The following is a 21,599-nucleotide window of genomic DNA, read 5'->3' on the forward strand; positions in this document are numbered from 1 at the left end:
CAGCAAGTATTCTAGGAAAGCTTCCTAGGCTATATAACTTTTAGAATAGACCAATCAGAATGTCCTGAAAGACAGCCAATCACAGCAGTAGGTAAGGTAGAAAATCCTACTGAGTTAATTGGGTTCTGTACCCTGCCAGAAATTACATTCATGGGAAGTATCTACTTTTGCCTTATGAATTGGGAAGGTAGTGAAATCACTGAAAATTTGCAATTCTCAAAAATTAAAATAGGCTAATTATATAATGGAATTCTAAGTTTACATTTTAAAATGAGTTTTCTTTCTTAAAATTGTGCTTATGAATTGTTTTGCATGTGTGTATGAACAGTTGTTACCTGTTTCTTCCAATGTAGCTATGAATTAACATTAACTAGAATCTGTTAAGTAGAATACATTTCTACAGTCTTTAAATTACAGAAAGGAAAATAAATGATTTAGGAAAATTAGACAAAAAATTACCTGCTGAAATGGTTAAAAGGGCTCTCCTAAATAAAAAAATTGAAATTGAAAAAAAAAAACCCTCCAGAATAGCAAAATAAAGCTATTTTAGATTCTTCAGATTTGGAACCATTGTAAACTATGATTAGGATGCTGGTGCATTAAGTGGAGTTGTGTCTTATTCAAGGATATATACAGAATTGATATATACAAAATCTGATATATACAAAATTACCCTTGAAAATCCTTTAGGAAGCCAGGACATTGGAGTTCCACAGTTAGGATTCAAGGATTGTATTAAACGGGTGGCTTGTGTTTCAAAGCTATGTTGTCTTTTAGAATATATACTTCCTCTAAGAACCCTAGAGTCACACTATTTGTAGAGTGGTGCTCAGATGATGAGGGTATATGAACTTACGATCAGCTGAGAAATGAGCACATTCACACCACTCACTCCAGAGCATATGCTCACTGAAAATCAGGTAGAATTATCTATACTATTTATATGGTAAATAGTCATTTTTCTTTCTTGTATTACTAAGCTTCTTATAGTTGAGTTTGTGATAATTAACTTCATAAAGAAACAACTCCACAGTATATGAGTATGTGTTTATGTTAAGTTTTACCTGAATTTTTGCCTAATCTTTTTGTCATTCAAGTAAGAAAGAATGATGCTATACTGTATTATTCCTTTATTGTCTACAGATAATGGATTCTGAATTAATGCATAGTATTGTAGGAAGCTATCTTAAACCTCCAGAAAGAGTGTTTGTTCCATCATTTGCCCAGAATAATGAATCATCCCAGACTTACCGCTCTGCGAACTTAGAAGTTACCTCTCCTAAAATGCTTCATAGTCCAAATGGCCAAGGTAATTCTGTGTTTTTAATGTTTATTTATTTTGAAAGAGAGAGAGAGAGAGGGGGGGGAGGGGCAGAGGGAGAAGGAGAGAGAGAATCCCAAGCAGGCTCCATGCTGTCAGCGCAGAGCTGGCACAGGGCTCTATCCTATGACCGAGCTGAGCTGAGCCTAAATCAAGAGTCAGATGCTTAACAAAAACTGAGCCACCCAGTGCCCCAAATAACCAAGGTAACTCTAATTTACAATCTTATATAAAATTGGGGAATGGTATAAAACATGTTATATAAAATTTTACATTAAAAAAATTTTTTTTAATGTTTATTTTTGAAAGAGAGACAGAGTGCGAATGGGGGAGAGGCAGAGAGAGAGGGAGACACAGAATCCGAAGTAGGCTTCGAGCTGTCAGCACAGAACCTGATGCAGGGCTCTAACTCCTGGATGGTGAGATCATGACTCATGGTCATGACCTGAGCTGAAGTTGGATGCTTAACTGATTGAGCCACCCAGGCTCCCCTAAAATTTTACATTTTTATGTAGAAAATAATATTATGTGTTTAATCTTAATAAAACTATTAGTTTTGACTCGGTTGCTTAAAGTTTCTATAAACATAGATAAGTTATTTAATATTTTTTATTTTGGCTTCTTCAGCTATAAGGTGAAGATTAACCAGCTAGACACATATTACAATTTTATCCTAAAAAATCACTATAAAATAGGAAAATACTCTGAAGAATAAAAGGTCATATTTGGAATCCTTGTAAACTAGGTGATTAGAATAATAGTGAATTGAGTAAAGTTGTGTCTGATTCAAGGATTAAATTCAGAAATTGCCTGTTTCCAAAATTGTCCTTGAAAATTTTATGGGAAGTCCATACATTGTAAGTACATTGTAAGTATTATCTTTTAAAATATAAACTTAGGAGAATCTCATAATTGAATTAGGAAAACATTTATGAATTTAGGCATACCTGTGCCATACAAATTACCTGCTAAGATGCTATCACCTTGTTTTTTAATATTCTGTGATTATAGTTACCATTAATAAATAGACTGGCAGTGTGGTATAAAAAGCTGTACGAAATATTCCAAATCAGCAAGCCAGGTATTGCATCTAAAGAGCAATAAATGTAATTTCTTGATCTCATTTTAAAAAACAAAACAAAAAACAAATGGTGATCTCTAGCAAACATCGTTCTAATTGGACATAAACTACAGGCATACCTTAGAGATATTGTGGGCTTGGTTCCAGACCACTGTAATAAAGTGAATATATCACAATAAAGTGAGTCAAATGCATTTTTTGGTTTCTCAGTGCATATAAAAGTTACATTTAGACTACACTGTAGTCTATTAATTTTGCAGTAGCATTGTCTAAAAAACAATGAACTACATATCTTAACTAAAAAATACTTCATTGCTAAAAAATGCTAAGCATCATGTGAGCTTTCAGTGAGTTATAATGACTGAACACAGATCACCGTAACAAATATAATAATCATGAAAAGTTTGAAATAGTACAAGAATTACCAAAATGTGACACAGAGACATGAAGTGAGCAAATGCTGTTGGGAAAATGACACTGGCAGATTTAATCAACACAGGGTTGCCACAAACCTTCAATTTGTAAAAAAAAGAAAAGAAAAGAAAAGAAATGCAGTATCTGTTAAGTGCAATAAAGTGAAGCACAATAAGACCAAGTATGCCTGTATGTAAAAATTAACCTATAACCTATAACATTTACCTATATTCCATTCCCCTCTAGTTGTATACTTTGAAGTTATAACTGAATAGACATTATTACTTGAAATTTTTATAATTCTGAACTTACCTGAATCATCATATTAATATAGCTGAATAAAAATCACAGTAGTATATGTGTACCACTTAAAATCTTTCGAGCCTGATATGAATCAAACCACTAGGGTATAATTTTTTTTCTAGTGGAAGAAATTGTGTTCTAACTCATATGTTCTGATTATTAGTACTGTAATCTTAGACAAAGAATCATAACGTGTTTGTAGTTTAGCTAAACTGAACATATCAAGAACTGAGAAAAACCTTTAACATTAAACCTAAATTTCCATGTTAGTTAGTGGATACTACATTTACATTTTCTTTATCCATACTCAGACTCTTACGCCTCCTAGACTATATCTTTTTTAAGTCTTTTTATTTGAAGATATATATTTTATTGAACTAAATTGTGATTATTAGCTGTCTCAAACCTAGAAAATTACTACATACAATCACAAATATACTGTTTTTATAAGATATGTTAGAAAAAATTTGTCTCTCTTTAGAGTTTTAGTGAATTTTTTTGAGGAATATACATTACTTGTACGTTTTTCTGGCTTACTAACAAAAATATACTGTTCACTTTTATATGATACTGTGTAAGTGTTCAAAAATTCTCATTAAAATAACAAGCAAATTTTTTTTTCAACAGCTCTAATTTTAGCCTTAAAAACTCTTCAGGAAAAGATTCATCGTTTAGAGTTGGAGAGAACACAAGCTGAGGACAACCTGAACATTCTTTCCAGAGAAGCAGCACAGTATAAAGAGGCCTTGGAGAAAGAAACAAATGAGAGAAATCTGGTACACCAGGAACTGATAAAGCAGAAAAAAGGTAAGAAAATTCAATAGTTCTCAAAAACAAGGGATTATCAGAGTTTACAACTTGAAAATAATAAGCCCAGCCTAACATTTACTCAAATATCTTTGTTCTTATGTATATTCAAACCTTGAGGGCTTGTTCTCAATTTGATAATTTGCATTAAATGGATATAATATTGAGCTTACATATATTATCCCAGTTCATAAATTATTGAGATTAAAAGAAAAAATTAAGTTTTTAGACAAATTGTGTTTAGAAATTAGGACATTTTCAGAATACCAAAAAAATCTAGTTTTACCCATAATATAATTGAAATACTTTATATTTTCAGTCAACACTGATTTTTTAAATTTGAAAATATAAAGCAACACTAGTAATTAAACAATACAGAAACCATAAAAATGAATACAATTCTTTTATTAACTTGAAAGGTTAATTAGAGGAAATGGGCAGGTAAGTAGAGATTTCTGTGGAAATTACAAAAGAACATCAGGACATAAGTTTTTAAATTTTAGAACATAAATTCTTTAGGAGCTCCTGGATTAAGTGTCCAACTTCAGCTCAGGTCATGATCTCACGGTCTGTGAGTTCAAGCCCTGCGTCTGGCTCTGTGCTGACAGCTCGGAGCCTGGAGCCTGTTTTGGATTCTGTGTCTTCCTCTCTTTCTGCCCCTCCCCTGCTTGCCCTCTGTCTCTCTCAAAAATAAACATAAAAATTTTCAAAAAAAAAAAAAGTAAGTTATTTATATAAGTTTACTTCATAATGTGTAACTTTCTTTTCCCTTGTACTACATTCACCATCATAAATAAAGTTCAAATTTGTGTGTCAACTTACAAAAAGAGTGACAAAATGAGAAAAATTTTTCTGAGGTAATTGGACAAAAGTGGAAGAAACTGCTGAGGAAAGTAAAAAATTAAAGGATTAGAAGGGATTACTTCTTAGGACATTAACTATGCTGTCAGTAGTCAAGAGCAGAGGAAATGGGAATGGTAAAATGCATATACCCGAGTTTCCTGAAAGAGAAAACTATATAGATAAGAAAGAGACTTTAGGTCCTCTGTCATTTCCCAGGAACATCCAGGATTTCTATCATCCCACAAGTAAGTCACTGACATCTCACTCTTTCATAAGTGTACCCTGTGGATCTTTAGGGGGAGACAGTGTTAAACTAGTTATATGTACTTAATGAGAAATTCACAAAATGTGTGTCCATAACTCTTAGAGAGCCAGTATTAGAACTAAAGATTTCTTGAACTTCTAGGTCTTGATTGAATTTACATAATGTATTTCTCATGATAACCAAACCTGTAATCTATGTGATAATCAACACATTATTACTTTTTCTTTCTCACAGATATTACTATACAGTTAAATTCTGCCCAGGTTCGCTGTACTCTTCTAGAGAAGCAACTAGAATATACAAAGAGAATGGTTCTCAATGTAGAGCGAGAGAAGAATATGATCCTGGAGCAACAGGTGAACATATTTTTATATGAATAAAATATAATTTAATATGTTTTGAGAGAATAATGTTATGGGAAAATTGTATTACAATCTTAAGTAGGATAAAGAGCTATATTGAGATTTCCACTTACATTGAAGCTGACTGGGTCATTGGACTAAGCTTTGTGTAGAAGGAAACAAGAAAAACTAGGCAAGATATTAAAAAAGAAGGAAAGAAGGAAGACAGGGAGGGAGGAAGAAAGGAAGAAAGGGAAAAAATACATAAAGGCATTGGAGAGTTAACTAAGTGATGAAAAATCACCAATTAAAAATTAATGGGTGTAGACTTAAATCCAAAGTGGTTGGCCTCCAAAGAGGTTGGCCTCTAGAGAGGCTAGTTTCAGGCCCTATCCTTCTTAGGGCATTTCTGATTCCAGAGATTCAACTGAGTGGCCAGATAATGCTTTTCAAAGCTATGGGGCTAAAGAAATTGAAGTTAGATTCCAGGGCCTAGCAAGAGTAGGAACCCTGATAGATCCATTGTGCTCCGAATGCTTTGTAGGGATGAACAAGAAAGAAAACAACCCAGATAAATCGATCAGAGTAATCCAGAAAATCTTAGTCTTTGAAATTGGATTGAAGTCATCCTGGATAGCTAATGCTTCTAGGGATCTGAAATTATTTCTACAAACCTTTCTTTGACACAGTGAAAAACTTTCAGTCAAACATAACCAGGCAGAAGGAATTAAGACACTATGAGAGTTTCTTTCATTAGTGTTTTGTAGTTTTCAGAGTACAAGTCTTTGACCTGTTTGGTTAGGTTTTTTCCTAGGTATCTTACTGGTTTTGGTGCACTGGTGATGGGATTGATTCCTTAATTTCTCTTTATGCTGCTTCATTATTAGTGTATAGAAATGCAACAGATTTCTTCGAATTAGTAATCAAAAATCTCCCAAAAAACAAGAGTCCAGGGCAGGATGGCTTTCCAGGGGAATTCTACCAAACATTTAAAGAAAAGTTGACACCTATTCTATTGAAGCTGTTCCAAAAAATAGAAATGGGAGGAAAACTTCCAGACTCATTCTATGAAGCCAGCATTACCTTGATTCCAAAACCAAAGTCCCCACTAAAAGAGAACTACAGACCAATTTCCCTGATGAATATGGATGTAAAAGTCCTCAACAAGATACTAGCCAACCAGACCCAACAATACATTAAAAGAATAATTCACTATGACCAAGTGGGATTTATACCTGGGATGAAGGGCTGGTTCAATATCTGCAAATCAATTAATGTGATACATCGCATTAATAAAAAGAAAGACAAGAACCACATGATCCTCTCAATAGATGCAGAGAAAGCATTTGACAAAATACAGCATCCTTTCTTGATAAAAAACCCTCAAGAAAGTAGGGATAGAAGGATCATACGTCAAGATCATAAAAGCCATATATGAACGACCCACCACTAATATCATCCTCAAGGGGGAAAAACTGAGAGCTTTCCCCTTAAGGTCAAGAACAAGACAAGGATGTAGGATGTCCACTCTCACCACTGTTATTCAACATAGTGTTGGAAGTCCTAGTCTCAGCAATCAGACAACACAAAGAAATAAAAGGCATCCAAATAGGCAAGGAGGAAGTCACTTTCACTCTTTGCAGACAACATGATACTCTATCTGAAAAACCCAAAAGATTCCACCAAAAAACTGCTAGAACTGATCCATGAATTCAGCAAAGTCACAGGACATAAAATCAACGCACAGAAATCGGTTGCATTCCTATACACCAATAATGAAGCAATAGAAAGAGAAATCAAAGATTCAATCCCATTTACAATTGCACCAAAACCATAAAATACCTAGGAATAAACCTAACTAAAGAGGTGAAAAATCCATGCACTGAAAACTATAGAAAGCTTATGAAAGAAATTGAAGAAGACACACCAAAAAATGGAAAAATATTCCATGCTCCTGGATTGGAAGAACAAATATTGTTAAATGTCGACACTACCCAAAGCCACCTACATATTCAGTGCAATCCCTATCAAAATAACATCAGCATTCTCCACAGAGCTAGAACAAACAATGCTAAAATTTGTATGGAACCAGAAAAGACCCTGATAGCCAAAGCAATCCTGAAAAAGAAAACCAAAGCCGGAAGCATCACAATCCCAGACTTCAAGATGTATTACAAAGCTGTAATCATCAAGACAGTATGGTGCTGGCACAAAAACAGACACTCAGATCAATGAAACAGAATAGAGAACCCAGAAATGGACCCACAAACGTATGGCCAACTAATCTCTGACAAAGCAGGAAAGACTATCCAATAGAATAAAGACAGTCTCTTCAGCAAATGGTGCTGGGAAAACTGGATAGCAACATGCAGAAAAATGAACCTGGACCACTTTCTTACACCATACACCAAAATAAGCTTAAAATTAATGAAAGATCTAAAAGTAAGACAGGAAGCCATCAAAATCCTCAAGGAGAAAGCAGGCAGAAACCTCTTTGGCCTTGGCCGCAGCAACTTCTTACTCAACACGTCTCCAGAGGCAAGGGAAACAAAAGCAAAAAAGAACTATTGGGATCGCCCTCATCAAAATAAAAAGCTTCTGCACAGCAAAGGAAATAATCAGCAAAACTAAAAGGCAACTGATGGAATGGGAGAAGATATTTGCAAATGACATATCAGATAAAGGGTGAGTATCCAAAATCTATAAAGAACTTATCAAACTCAACACCCCAAAAATCCCCACAAATAATCCAGTGAAGAAATGGGCAAAAGACATGAATAGACACTTCTCCAAAGAAGACATCCTGATGGCTAACAGACACGTGAAAAAATGCTCAACATCACTCATCACCAGGGAAATACAAATCAAAACCACAATGAGATACCACCTCACACTGGTCAGAATGGCTAACATTAACAACTCAGGCAACAACAGATGTTGGCGAGGGTGCAGAGAAAGGAGAATCCTTTTACACTGCTGGTGGGAAAGCAAACTGGTGCAGCCCCTCTGGAAAACAGTATGGAGTTTCCTCAAAAAATTAGAAATGGAACTACCCTACGGCCCAGCAATTGCACTACTAGGTATTTATCCAAGGGATACAGGTGTGCTGTTTTGAAGGGGCACATGCACCCCAATGTTTATAGGAGCACTATTAACAATAGCCAAAGTATGGAAAGAGCCCAAATGCCCATCGATGGATGAATGGATAAAGAAGATGTGGTATACACACACACACACACACACACGCACACACACAATGGAGTATTACTCGGCAATCAAAAAGAATGAAATCTTGCCATTTGCAACTATGTGGATGGAACTAGAGGGTATTATGCTAAGCAAAATTCGTCAGTCAGAGAAAGACAAATATATGACTTCACTCATATGAGGACTTTAAGATACAAAACAGATGAACATAAGGGAAGGAAAGCAAAAATAGTATAAAAACAGGGAGGGATAAAAACATAAGAGACACTTAAATATAGAGAACAAACAGAGTCGCTGGGAGTGTTGTGGGAGGAGGGATGGGCTACATGCCCTTCTTTAAGGGACATTAAAGAAGACACTTGCTGGGATGAGGTCTGTATGTTATACATAGGGGATGAATCACTGGAATGTACTCCTGAAATCATTGTTGCACTCCTATGCTAACTAACTTGACTGTAAATTAAAAAATAAAATAAAATAAAACCTGAAAAAAAAAGAAATGCAACAGATTTCTATACATTGATTTTGTATCCTGTTACTTCACTGAATTTGTTTATCAGTTCTAGCACTATTTTCATGGAGTCTTTTCAGGTTTTCTATATAAAGTATTATGTCATCTGCAAATATTAGAAGTTTTACTTCTTCCTTGATGAAACACTGATGAAAGAAATTGAAGATGACCGAAATAAATTGAAAAACAAACATTGTTAAAATGTCTATATTACCCGAAGCAATCTATACATTTAATGTAGTCTCTAACAAAATACCAACAGCATTTTTCACAGAGCTAGAAGAAACAATCTTAAAATTTGTATGGAACCACAAAAAGACCAATGCAATCTTGAAAAAGGAAAGCAAAGCTAGAGGCATCACAATTCCATACTTCAAGTTATATTACACAGCTATAGTGATTAAAACAGTATGGTACTGGCACAAAAATAGACACATAGATCAATGGAACAGAATAGAAAACCCAGAAATGAACCCACAACTATATGGTCCATTAATCTTTGCCAAAACAGGAAAGAATATCCAACAGAAAAAAGATAGTCTCATCAATAAATGGTGTCGGGAGAGCTGGACAACAACACACAGAAGAATGAAACTGGACCACTTTATTACACCATACACAAAAATAAATTCAAAATGGATTAAAGACCTAAATGTGAGACAGGAAACCTTTAAAACCTAGAGGAGAACACAGGCAGTAACCTATTTGACATTGGCCATAGCAAACTTCTTTCTAGATATATCTCCTGAGGCAAGGGAGACAAAAGCAAAATAAACTATTGGGACTTCAACAAAATAAAAAGATCTGCCCAATGAAGGAAACAATCAACAAAATTAAAACGGAGCCTACAGAATGGGAGAAGATATTTGTCAACGACATATCTGATAAAGGGTTAGTATCCAAAATATACAAAGAATTTATAAAACACAACACTACAAAAATGAATAACCCAATTAAAAAATGGATAGAAGACATGAATAGACATTATGTCAGAGAAGACATCCAGATGGCCAACAGACATGTGAAAAGATGCTCAACATCACTGATCATCAGGGATATACAAATCAAAACTACAATGAGATATCACCTCTCATCTGTCAGAATGATTAAAATCAACAACACAAGAAACAGGTGTTGGCGAGGATGTGGAAAAAGGGGAACCCTCTTACACTGTTGGTGGGAATGCAAACTGGTGTAACCACCGTGGAAAATAGTATGGGGTCTCCTCAAAAAGTTAAAATAGAACTACTCTACGATCTAGCAATTGCACTTCTAGGTATTAACCAAAGAATACAAAAATACTAATTCAAAGGGATACATGCACCCTATGTTTATAGCAGCGTTATGTACAATAGCCAAATTATGGAAAAAGTTCACACACACACACACACACATGCACACACATGAAAAATGGATAAAGAAGATTTGGGTGTTTGTGTGTCTATATATATAATGACATATTACTTGGCCATAAAAAAGAATGAAATCTTGCCATTTGTAATGATATGGATGGAGCTACAGAGTATAATGCTAAGCAAAGTAAGTCAGAGAAAGACAAATACCATATGATTTTACTCATCTGTGGAATTTAAGATACAAAACCAATGAGCAAAGGAGGGAAAAAGAGAGATACTAATCAAGAAAAAGACTCCAAACTGTAGAGAAAACTGATGGTTACCAGAAGAGAGGTGGGTGGGGAGATGGGTCAAGTGGTGAGAATTAAGGAGTGCACTTGTTGTGATGAGTACTGGGTGTTATATGGAACTACTGAATCACTATATTGTACATCCGAAACTAGCATACTATATATTAACTAACTGGAATTTAAATAAATTATACTTAAAGGAAAAAAGACACTATGAAAAGAAATAACATACATAACAGACTATATAAGCACTCTTACAAGTTAGCTCCAACTGGGTGCTGGCTCTGAAAGACAAAAACACAGACTTTAAAATAATTATACTTGCTATGATCGAGGAGATAAAAGATGATTGACATTTTCAACAAAGCATTGAAAACCATAAAATGACAGAGCAGATTTGAGAAAGAACCAAATAAAAATTATGGAACTGAAAATTATGGTATCTGAAACTTGAACTGAATAGATGGATCCAGCAGTAGATTGGAAGAGATAATCAGTGAATGGGAAGGCAAAATCATCCAGATCAGCAAAGAGACAAAATGAAAGTAAATTCAGAAAATAGATCAAGAGGCATAAGTTAGAGTGTGAAGGTCAAACTTATGTGTAATTAGAGTTCCAAAAGGAAAGGAGAGAGAATGGGACATAAGCAATATTTGAAGAGATAGTGATAGAATTTACCAAAAAGGGATTTTAAAAAATCACACCACAGATTCAAGAAAACCAAACCTATAAAACCTATAAAGCTAAATCAGGAATAATAAAAATAAAAAGAAATATATACCTAGACACCTCATAATGAATAATAGGCATAAAATCCTAAAAGCTGCTGGGGGATAAAAGATTACATTCAAAGGGACAATTAAAGTGACATCTGACTTCTCAACTGAAAGTAGTGATTTCAGAAGACAGATTGTGCGTGCCTGTGTGTGTGTGTGTGTGTGTGTGTGTGTATGAATAAGTCTAAATGAATATTGCATACAAGCAATTATAATGTTTTATGTGGCTTAAAGTTATATAAAGGATTAAAATTAATGAGAACGATAGTTTATAAATTAGGAAGGAGTAAATGTAGTTTAAAGTGTTGTAAGGTTTGGGGCAACTGGCTGGCTCAGTTGGAAGAGCATGCAGCTCTTGATCTCAGGATTGTGAGTTCAAGCCCTATGTTGGGTGTAGAGATTACTTAAAAATAAATTAAAGACTAAAATATAATATTGTGTTGTAAGGTTTTTGCATTGTTATGGAATGGTTCACATTACCAATCAATACTGTATTTTAATGGGTCAAGTATTTAATATTTTTCAAGGAACTATAAAAGTTGACTCAAATTTATATTAAAAAGTAAAGGTCCTAGAATAGCCCAAATATTTTGAAGAGTAAGGTGAGGTCTTGCTCTACTACATGTTGAAACACATTGTAATGCTATCAAAATTTACATATTTGTATGGATGGACAACCAGAATAAAGGAATAGAATAAACTCAGGGACAGACTCACTTACATGGAAATTATATACAACAAGGGTGCCGTTGCAGATCACTGGAGAAAAGATAGACTGCAATGAGTGGTTTTGGGAAAATTGATTAGCTACGTGAGAAAAAAAATGAAATTGGATGCCAGCCTTACATTATACACAAAAATCAATTCCAGATGGATTTAAGATTTACATGAAATCTTTGTAATTTTTAGAAGCAAATGCAGAACAATGTCTTGATGACTTAGGAATGGAGAAGGATTTCTTAAACAAGACAAAAAGTAACCAAACAGCAGAAAAATGGGCACAGTATAGGAAAAAGGAAATCACAAATGGTCATACATTTATAAAAGAGTTATCATTCTCATTAGTAACTAGGAAAATGCAAATTAAAACCACAAGATACTATTGCACATCCACCAGATTGGAAAAAATGTAAAAGTCTGACAATTCTGAGTTGTGTAAATAAGGGTACAGCAACCAGAAGAGCAACCACTTGATGAAGTTCACTTATTTTATCTTCTAAAATAACCTCAAAATTCCTATTGTAGCTAAGTATTGTTGATCAGTGACTTTTAACAGTTTTAAATGTTTTTATTGAGTTATAATTTACATATGAAATGCATAGATCTGATAAATAAGTATATAATCCACAGCCCTATCAGACAATAGAAATTCTCTCCTATCTCTGTCAAGATATTTCCTGCTTTCTCCCAACTACCAACAAGACAACTACTATGCTGATTTATTCTACCTGAGAGTTTTTGCCTGTCTCAGAATTTCATATAATTGGATCATAGGAAATGTACTGTCTTGTTTAGCATAAAGTTTTTTATTAATCCATGTTGTCTGTATCAATAGCTTTTGCTTTTTATTGCTTATAGAATTTATTACATAGATGTAAGCATGATTTGCTTATTTGTTTTTGTTTTGTTTTTAATTTACTATTATTATTATTTTAAATTTACATTCAAGTTAGTTAGCATATAGTGCAACAATGATTTCAGGAGTAGATTCCTTAATGTCCCTTACCCATTTAGCCCATCCCCCCTCCCACAACCCCTCCAGCAACTTTCTGTTTGTTCTCTGTATTTAAGAGTCTCTTATGGTTTGTCCCCCTCCCTGTTTTTACATTATTTTTTTAATTTTATTTTTAAAATTTACATTCAAACTAGCATGTAGTGCAACGATGATTTCAGGAGTAGATTCCTCAATGCCCCTTACCCACTTACCCATCCCCCCTCCCACAACCCCTCCAGTAACCCTGTTTGTTCTCTATATTTAAGTGTCTCTTATGTTTTTATCCCTCCCTGTTTTTATACTATTTTTGCTTTCCTTCCCTTATGTTCATCTGTTTTGTATCTTAAAGTCCTCATATGAGTGAAGTCATATATTTGTCTTTCTCTGACTGACGAATTTTGCTTAGCATAATACCCTCTAGTTCCATCCACATAGTTGCAAATGGCAAGATTTCATTCTTTTTGATTGCCGAGTAATACTCCATTGTGTGTGTGCATGTGTGTGTGTGTGTATGTGTGTGTGTGTGTGTGTGTGTGTGTGTGTGTATACCACATCTTCTTTATCCATTCATCCATCGATGGGCATTTGGGCTCTTTCCATACTTTGGCTATTGTTAATAGTGCTCCTATAAACATTGGGGTGCATGTGCCCCTTCAAAACAGCACACCTGTATCCCTTGGATAAATACCTAGTAGTGCAATTGCTGGGCCGTAGGGTAGTTCCATTTCTAATTTTTTGAGGAAACTCCATACTGTTTTCCAGAGGGGCTGCACCAGTTTGCTTTCCCACCAGCAGTGTAAAAGGATTCTCCTTTCTCTGCACCCTCGCCAACATCTGTTGTTGCCTGAGTTGTTAATGTTAGCCATTCTGACCAGTGTGAGGTGGTATCTCATTGTGGTTTTGATTTGTATTTCCCTGGTGATGAGTGATGTTGAGCATTTTTTCACGTGTCTGTTAGCCATCAGGATGTCTTCTTTGGAGAAGTGTCTATTCATGTCTTTTGCCCATTTCTTCACTGGATTATTTGTGGGGATTTTTGGGGTGTTGAGTTTGATAAGTTCTTTATAGATTTTGGATACTCACCCTTTATCTGATATGTCATTTGCAAATATCTTCTCCCATTCCATCAGTTGCCTTTTAGTTTTGCTGATTATTTCCTTTGCTGTGCAGAAGCTTTTTATTTTGATGAGGGCGATCCCAATAGTTCTTTTTTGCTTTTGTTTCCCTTGCCTCTGGAGACGTGTTGAGTAAGAAGTTGCTGCGGCCAAGGCCAAAGAGGTTTCTGCCTGCTTTCTCCTTGAGGATTTTGATGGCTTCCTGTCTTACTTTTAGATCTTTCATTAATTTTAAGCTTATTTTGGTGTATGGTGTAAGAAAGTGGTCCAGGTTCATTTTTCTGCATGTTGCTATCCAGTTTTCCCAGCACCATTTGCTGAAGAGACTGTCTTTATTCTATTGGATAGTCTTTCCTGCTTTGTCAGAGATTAGTTGGCCATACGTTTGTGGGTCCATTTCTGGGTTCTCTATTCTGTTTCATTGATCTGAGTGTCTGTTTTTGTGCCAGCACCATACTGTCTTGATGATTACAGCTTTGTAATACATCTTGAAGTCTGGGATTGTGATGCTTCCGGCTTTGGTTTTCTTTTTCAGGATTGCTTTGGCTATCAGGGTCTTTTCTGGTTCCATACAAATTTTAGCATTGTTTGTTCTAGCTCTGTGGAGAATGCTGGTGTTATTTGGGTAGGGATTGCTATTTGTTTTTATTTTGATTGACATCTGGCTTGTTTTCTGTTTGGGGATAGGATGAATAAAGCTATTATGAATATTCTTGTACAAATCTTTTGTGGATGCATGTTTTATTTCTTTTGGGTAAATATCTAGTAATAAAATTGTGATGCCACAGGTAGGTGCATGTTTAACTTTATAAGAAACTTCTAAACTGTTTTCCAAAATATTTTTCTTTAGAAGTTTCTGGTTTGCATTTTTCTGTGTGCTCCATCTGGAATTTTTATATGCCGAGAGAAAATGTTGAAGGTTACATTTCTTTTCATGTGGATGTCCAGTTGTTCCAGCACCATTCGTTACAATACTGTCCTTTCTCCCATTGAATTGTATTGGCAGCTTTGTGTATAGTTGATTGACTATATAGATAAAGTCTGTTTCTGGGACCCTGTATACCATGTAGCTGTAAAATAAGTCTTGAAATCAAGTAATGCAAATCTTCCCACTTTGTTCTTTTTGAAGATTATTGTGGTTATTATAGATCCTTGGCACTTCTATAAACATTTTATATTCAGTGTGGCATTTTCTAAAAAATAAGTCTTCTGGGATTTTGTCTGTGGTCTTGTTAAATCTGGAGATCATTTGGAGGAAAATTGACATCTCAAAAATATCTAATCTGTCAATCTATGAGCATGATGTAATTCTCCGTTTATTTCAGTCTTTACTTTCTCTTTGTTGTGGTTTGTAGTTTTTAATGAGGTCTTACATCTCTTGTTAAATTTATCTCTAAGAATTTAATGTTTTCTTAATGCTATGATGAACAGTATCATTTCCTCCCATTTTTCTATTACTAGTAAAATTGATATTTGTGTGACTTTGCATCCTATAGTCTTGCTAATTTGTTTGTTCCAGTAGTTTTCAATTTTTTAGGGATTTTCAGTATACATAATCCTATCATCTATGGATAAAGACAGTTTTATTTCTTCTTTTCCAATCTTTTTGGCTTTTATTTCCTTTTTTCACCTTACTGCACTGGCTATTACAGCTAATACACTTTCAAGTAGAAGTAGTAAAGACTGTCATCCTTGCTTTGTTTCTGATCTTTGGGGAAAGATGCCAATCTTTCACTGTTAACTATGATATTATCTATAGGTTATTCGTAGCTCTCCCTTATGAAGTTGTGGAAATTACCTTCTGTTCTTAGTTTGCTGAAAGTTTTTGTCATGAATGAGTATTGAATTTTGTTAATTGCTTTTTCTGCATCTCATCAGATGGGTCATATGATTTTTCTCCTTTATTCTGTTAATATGGTAAGTTACATTATTTGATTTTCAAATGTTAATCGATGTTGCATTCTTGGTATGGACCCCAACTGATTTTGATCATTATTCTATTTCTACATTCCTTGATTCAGTTTGCTAAATTTTTGCCAAAGTATTTTTGTGACTGTATCTTTGAAGGATCTTTGTAATTTTCTCATAATGTCTGTCTAGTTCTGGTGTCATGGTTTTGTTGCCCTTGTAAAATTACTTGGAAAGATCTCTTGTTCTGTTTCCTGAAAGACCTTGTATAAGACTAGTGTTATTTCTTCCTTAAATGTTTGATAGAATTAAAATTTGATAGAAGCCATCTGGATCTGGAGTATTCTTGTGGACAGTTTTTAAATTATGAATTCAATTTATTTACCAGATATAGGGCTACTTGGATTTTCTGTTTCTTTTTGTGTCTTTAGAGATGTCCCTTCTTTCATTTCTGATATTACTAATTTATAATTTTACTCTTTTAAAAATTATCCATCTATCCTATCACTTCTATAAATTTTATTGATTTTTTCAAAAAAAGCAACTTTTTTTTTGAGAAAGCATCTTTTTTTCATTTCTTTTTTTTCCTTTTTGTTAATTTAAATTCCAGTTAGTTAACATACAGTGTAGTATTGATTTCAAGAGTAGAATTTAGTGATTCATTACTTACATATAACACCCACTGCTCATCTCAGCAAGTGCCCTCCTTAATGCCCATCACCCATTTAGCCCACCCCCCTCCAGCAACCTTCAGTTTGTCCTATGTATTTAAGAGTCTAATGGTTTGCCTCCCTCTCTGTTTTTATCTTCTTTTTCCTTTTCCTTCCCTTCCCCTACATCTGTTGCAAGAAAATAACTTTTTATTTATAGTTTTTTGTTATTTCCTACATAATTGATTTCCATTTTATTATTTCCTTCCTTATTGATTTTAAAACTTTTATTCTTTCTCTTAAATATTGCCATTTTATGATGAAAGCTACTGAGTTCACTCTTAACCGCTTTACTTGCCTCCCACAGAGTTTGATGTTTTGTTTTGTTTTGTTAATTTTAGAGAGAGAGCAAGACAGGGAAGGGGGAGGAAGGGTGGGTGGAGAGAGAGAGAGAGAGAGAGAGAGAGAGAGAGAGAGAGAGAGAGAGGGAGAATCTTAGGCAGGCTCAGAGCGGAGCCCAATGCAGGTCTTGATCCCTCAACCCTCGGATCATTTCCTGAGCCGAAATCACGAGTAGATCACTCAACCAACTGAGCCACCCAGGCACCCCAGATGTTTTGTGTTTTTCTTGTCATTCAGCTAAAAAATATTTTCTAACTTCTCTAGTGATTTCTTTTTAAATTTTATTGACTTCTCTTCCTCCTGATACTTCTCTCCTCTTTGTAGTAGCTGTTGTACAAGTTAAAATATGTGTTTTTAACTAAACCAGTTGGCCAAGAATTAGTATTAAAACATTTCAATATGATGTACAATCCTTACTACAGTGTGATTCCACTTGTCCCCTTTGTGCTACAGTTTTCATAATTTTATTTCTGTATGTGTTATAAAACTCACACTACATCATTATTATTTTTGCTTTAAAAGGTTGTCCTTTAAAGAAAATTTAAAGAAATAAGATGGAATACGTATCTATTCACATTTTTACCATTTCCAATGTTTTTCTTTCTTTGTGTAGGTATGATCTTATGTCTGGTGTCATTTCCTTCAGTCCAAAGTACATCCTTTAAAAGTATGCTGAGAATTCTCTTAGCATATATTTTTCTGGACAAGTCCTTCCTTCACTATTATTGGTGAAGGATATTTTCACTGGATATAAAATTCTAGTTGGCAGCTTTTGTTCTCTCAGCACATTAAAAATGTGATCTCAATTGTGTTCTGAATTTCATAGCTTCTAATGAGAATTTTTATCGTCATTCCTCTGTGCATAATGAATCATCACTTCTCAGACTGCTTCTAAGGTTTTCCCTTTATCACTGGTTTTTAGTAATTTGATAATGATGTGCCCAAATATGGTTTTCTTTGTACTTAGTCTGCTTGGGTTTTTTAATTTGTTATTATTATTCTTGGATCTGTCCAGTAATATTTTTCATCAAATTTGGAAAATTTTGGGGGCTTCTGGGTGGCTCAGTTGGTTAAGCATCCAACTTTGGCTCAGGTCACGATCTCACAGTCTGTGAGTTCCAGCCCTGCGTCAGGCTCTGTGCTGACAGCTCAGAGCCTGGACCCTGCTTCAGATTCTGTGTCTCCCTCTCTCTATGCACCCCCCCCCATCTCACACTCTGTCTCTTTCTCTCTCAAAAATAAACATTTTAAAAATGGTAAATTTTTAGCCATTATCATAACTTCAAATAATTATTTTTGCCTGAATAATTCTTCTCTCCTTCTCTCCCTCTGTAATGCCAGTTGATATTAGACCACAGGTCACTGAGACGGTTTATTGCTTGTTTCAGTTTTTGGTTTTTTAATATTCTTTATTCTTTAGAGCAGTGTTAAGTTTATAGAAAATTGAGCAGCCAGTATAGAAAGTTTTCATATACCCCCTGCCTCCTCACAGTTGCCCCTATTATTAGAACCTTTCATTAGCGTGATAATAAATAACCATTACAAAACAATGTATAGATGTGAAAATATATGTATAACTTTCCTTTTCTCCAGTTTCTCTATATACTTTATTTCTCTGATAGCTGATTTTCTGTGTTATAATTAAAAAATATATCAATGTGTAGGTTTGGTCACCCTACCAATAACAGTTTATTTAATATATGTTTCACTGATGATGTTTTCCTTAGTAGAAATGTCATATAAACATACATAGAAGAGTTTGTTTCATTGATGCTAATATAGCTCATTTTTTAATATTATGTTTGTTTTTTAAAAGTATTTTTATTTTCCTGTTTTTTACTCATAAGCACCTATGTACATGTATATACATGTTTCTTATGACAGATTTATTGTGCTTTAATTCTCAGAAGTTGTATTATTCTTGAGCCATTGGCATTACTTGCCAAATTCAGGTTTTGTTTTTATCCTTTCCAGGCCCAGCTTCAAAGGGAAAAAGAGCAAGATCATATGAAGCTGCAAGCAAAACTTGAAAAGCTTGATGTCTTAGAAAAAGAATGTTTTAAACTTACAGCAACTCAGAAAACTGCTGAGGTAAGCTTCCATTTGTTTCTTTGAAGTGATGATGCCAGGAATAAATCTTTAGTATTAAGCATTATTGGCCCTATATGTGAATATACAGTAAATCTGATTTATAAAACTTCTTTAACAGCTCTTAGTAATCCAGATATGATTTTCTGCCTGTGGAGATGAAAAGTTAATGCATTCTGTCATGGCATGAATGAGCTTGCCTTTTGATGTAAAATTGTAATTTGGGCTTCTTCTGAAATGGCAGAACATTTTCATTAGTCAGATAATTTGCCTAAAGGATATTGAAAAGATTGACTTTCACCACTTACAGTCAAGTCTATCCTATACCCCATCCTGAAATGCCCTCTCCTTTCTCCACCCAAATTTTCTTCATTTCATAAGACCTTCTTCAGGTCCTGCTTGAGTTCTTCAATTCTCAGGAAGCTCTCCCTTTGAAATAGTACTGTCTTCACACTCTGAACCATAGCATGGATATAAGATGAAATACATATGTATATTATATATAAAATACATATATATATGTATGAGTGTGTATATAGTCTGAGTCAAATTATATTCATTGTTTTGTTGTTTAATTGTTTCATGTATATTACTTTTGTTTCCTTACATACAGTGTAAACTGTTAAATAACAAGGAACATATCTTATGCTTTTTTCATATTTTAAAAATTTAGTTATAACTAAAAAAAACATTATATTAGTTTCAGGTGTACAACCTAATGATGACCACAATAAGTCTAATTAATATCCCTCACCATACATTGTCACAAAATTGTTTTTCTTTTTTTTTTTAAAGGTTTTATTTAAACTTCAGTTAGTTAACATACAGTGTAATATTAGTTTCAGGTATGCAATATAGTGATTCTGCAGTCCCATACATCAGCTGGTACTCATCACAACAAATGTGTTCCTTAATCTCCATCACCTCCATCCCTCCCCCCATCTCCCTTCCGCTAACCATCAGTTTGTTCTTTATAGTCAAGAGTCTTTTTTTTTTAATTTGTTTTATTTATTTTTTTAGAGAGAGAGAGAGAATGCTAGCAGGGGAGGGGGTCAAAGAGAAAGAGAGAGAATCTTAAGTAGGCTCCATGCTCAGCTCAGAGCTTGGTATGGGGCTCGATCCCACAACCCTGGTATCACAACCTGAGCCAAAATCAAGAGTCGGGCGCTCAACCGACTGAGCCACCCAGGCTCCCCAAGAACCTATTTTTTACTTTATCTCTCTTTTTTTTGTTGTTCATTTGTTTTATTTATTTATTTTTTAAAAATGTTTATTTATTTTGAAAGAGAGAGAGCAGGGGTGGGGCAGAGAGAGAGAATCTCAAGCAGGTTCCACACTGTCAATGCAGAGCCTGACACAGGGTTCATCTCACAAACCATAATATCATGACCTGAGCCGAAATCAAGAGTTGGATGCTTACCCAACTGAGCCACCCAGGCACCCGTTTTATTCCTTTAATTCCACATATGAGTGAAATCATACAGTATTTGTCCTTCTCTGACTTTTTTCACTTAGCATTATACTCTCTAGCTCCATCCACATCATTGCAAATGGCAAGATTTCATTCTTTTTTTTTTTTTATGGTTGAGTAATATTCTGTGTGTGTGTGTGTGTGTGTGTGTGTGTGTGTGTATACATGCCACATCTTCTTTATCCATTCATCAGTCGTTAACCCTTGGGCTGTTTCCATAATTTGGCTGTTATAGTAATGCTGCTATAAACATAGGGGTGCACGTGTCCCTTTGAATTAATATTTTTGTATTCTTTGGTTAGATACCTAATAATGCAATTTCTGGGTAGTTCAATTTTAAACTTTTTTTTAAAAATTTTTTTAATGTTTATTTTTGAGAGAGAAAGTGACAAAATGCGAGCAGGGGAGGGGCAGAGAGTGAGAGAGACACAGAATCCAAAGCAGGCTCCAGGCTTTGAGCAGTCAGCACAGAGCCCTACTTGTGGCTCAAACCCATGAACTATGAGATCATGACCTGAGCCAAAGTCGGACGCATAACCGACTGAGCCACCCAGGCGCCCCTATTTTTAACTTTTTGAGGAAACTCCATAGTGTTTTCCAGAGTGGTCGCACCAGTTTGCATTCCCACCAACAGTGCAAGAGGGTTCCCCTTTCTCCACATTCTCACCAACACCTGTTGTTTCTTGTGTTGTTGATGTTAGCCATTCTGACAGGTATGAGGTGATATCTCATTGTAG

The 21,599-nt window shown here is 34.7% G+C and overlaps 1 protein-coding gene across 1 annotated transcript in view; it reads left to right on the plus strand.

The window, feature by feature from the left end:
* The window catches only part of CEP57L1 (centrosomal protein 57 like 1), a 75,526-nt gene that overhangs the window by 44,468 nt on the left and 9,459 nt on the right, over positions 1-21,599 (plus strand). The window contains exons 2-5 of the mRNA XM_043592073.1: positions 1,144-1,309; positions 3,747-3,926; positions 5,269-5,390; positions 19,278-19,394. Of these exons, the coding sequence (XP_043448008.1) occupies positions 1,147-1,309; positions 3,747-3,926; positions 5,269-5,390; positions 19,278-19,394 (582 nt within the window). The 5' untranslated portion in view covers positions 1,144-1,146. The remainder of the gene's footprint in view (positions 1-1,143; positions 1,310-3,746; positions 3,927-5,268; positions 5,391-19,277; positions 19,395-21,599) is intronic.

Source organism: Prionailurus bengalensis, chromosome B2 (genome assembly GCF_016509475.1).
Source record: "Prionailurus bengalensis isolate Pbe53 chromosome B2, Fcat_Pben_1.1_paternal_pri, whole genome shotgun sequence".
In the NCBI taxonomy this organism is placed as follows: Eukaryota; Metazoa; Chordata; class Mammalia; order Carnivora; family Felidae; genus Prionailurus; species Prionailurus bengalensis.